The sequence below is a fragment of the Chenopodium quinoa genome, unplaced genomic scaffold (assembly GCF_001683475.1).
Source record: "Chenopodium quinoa cultivar QQ74 unplaced genomic scaffold, ASM168347v1, whole genome shotgun sequence".
Lineage (NCBI taxonomy): Eukaryota > Viridiplantae > Streptophyta > Magnoliopsida > Caryophyllales > Amaranthaceae > Chenopodium > Chenopodium quinoa.
The window spans coordinates 2,877,669-2,879,084 of NW_018744821.1; the positions used below are offsets into that span (position 1 = coordinate 2,877,669).

A 1,416-nucleotide genomic window follows, 5' to 3' on the forward strand; every position below is an offset into this window, starting at 1 on the left:
CGTACTCGAAAATTGGCTGACTCTCGCGCCCGATCGAGCGTGGTTGCCAGATCGGGTGATTTAACGCCCAATTTAAACTTCACTCTCGCGCCCGATCGGGATAGGTCCGCCCGATCAGGACCCTGCCCACCTCAGAATAATTATCCTTTTCTCTTAAAATCTCCTTACTTGTTGATTCGAAACCTGTACAAAAACACTTTGAAAAGGTAAAATTATACTCTCCTCTCACCTCTCTAAAAAAATAAAAAATAAAAAGAAGGAAAAACTAGTCTAGAAAGCAAGAAATACGAGTTGCCTCGCGCAAAGCGCTGGTTTATCTAGGTCCCGCACGACCCTCTTACCACAATGCCGCTCAAGATAAACCGGAATTGATTAGGTGAAGTAATTCAACCGCACCAATAGTAGCCCCTTCATGGTACAACTTAAGTCTTTGACCATTTACCTTGAACTCATTACCATGCTCATCAATTAATTCCACAAAGCCAAATTTATTAGCCCTTTTTACGGTAAAAGGACCTGACCTACTTAACTTTAACTTTCCTGGGAAAAGTTTAAGTCTAGAGTTGAATAACAAAACCTTGTCACCCTCTTTGAACTCTCTCGGAAGGATCATCTTGTTGTGCCATCTCTTAGTCTTCTCCTTGTAGACACGTGCACTATCATAGGCCGTTAACCTAAAATCATCAAGTTGGTTAAGTTGAAGTAGCCTCGTTTCTCTCGCTAGCTTAGCATCCAAATTGAGTTCCTTAATAGCACAATATGCTTTGTACTCTAATTCCACCGTGAGGTGACATGCTTTACCATACACAAGTCTATAAGGAAGAGTACCTATTGGGGTCTTTAATGCAATTGTGTATGCCCAAAGGGTGTCATCCAACTTATCACTCCATTTCCTTGATTTTGCTACCACCTTCTCTAGAATGGCCTTGATCTCACAGTTAGAAACTTCAACTTGGCTACTAGTTTGGGGATGATAGGCTAGACATGTCCTATGGTATACACCATACTTCTGGAGAAGGGTGTCTAACTTTCGCCCATGAAAGTGAGATCCTCCATCACTGATTATAACTCTAGGTACTCTAAATCATAGAAATATGGTCTTCTTGAAATGTCTATGAACCACCTTGGCATTATTGGCAGGAGTGGAAATGGCCTCAACCCACTCAGATACATAGTCAACGGCAATAAGTATATAATGATTCTGTAGACACCCATTTGTGTCTCCCCAAAACCAAACCCGGTGATGAATACCTTTCGCATCAAATCATAATCGAATGAAGTGAAGGTGTGGAAAGTCTAATATTGCGTTTAGTTTTTATTAAAAATCTCACTTTCTGTTTTCGAAAACCTACTCTTTTATGAAAATAGCCAATCCAGTTTAGTTTGGTCCATAATAAGGGTCCAATAATGGTATAG

At 40.5% G+C, this 1,416-nt stretch overlaps 1 protein-coding gene across 1 annotated transcript; it reads right to left on the reverse strand.

The window, feature by feature from the left end:
* Positions 1–352: 352 nt before the first annotated feature.
* On the reverse strand, positions 353–1,215 carry LOC110704072. The gene is made up of 2 exons (XM_021881856.1): positions 1,124–1,215; positions 353–1,079 (listed from the first exon to the last, which is right to left on the reverse strand). The coding sequence occupies exons 1-2, from the start codon at positions 1,213–1,215 to the stop codon at positions 353–355; spliced, it is 819 nt and encodes a 272-aa protein (XP_021737548.1).
* Between the last annotated feature and the right edge of the window lie 201 nt (positions 1,216–1,416).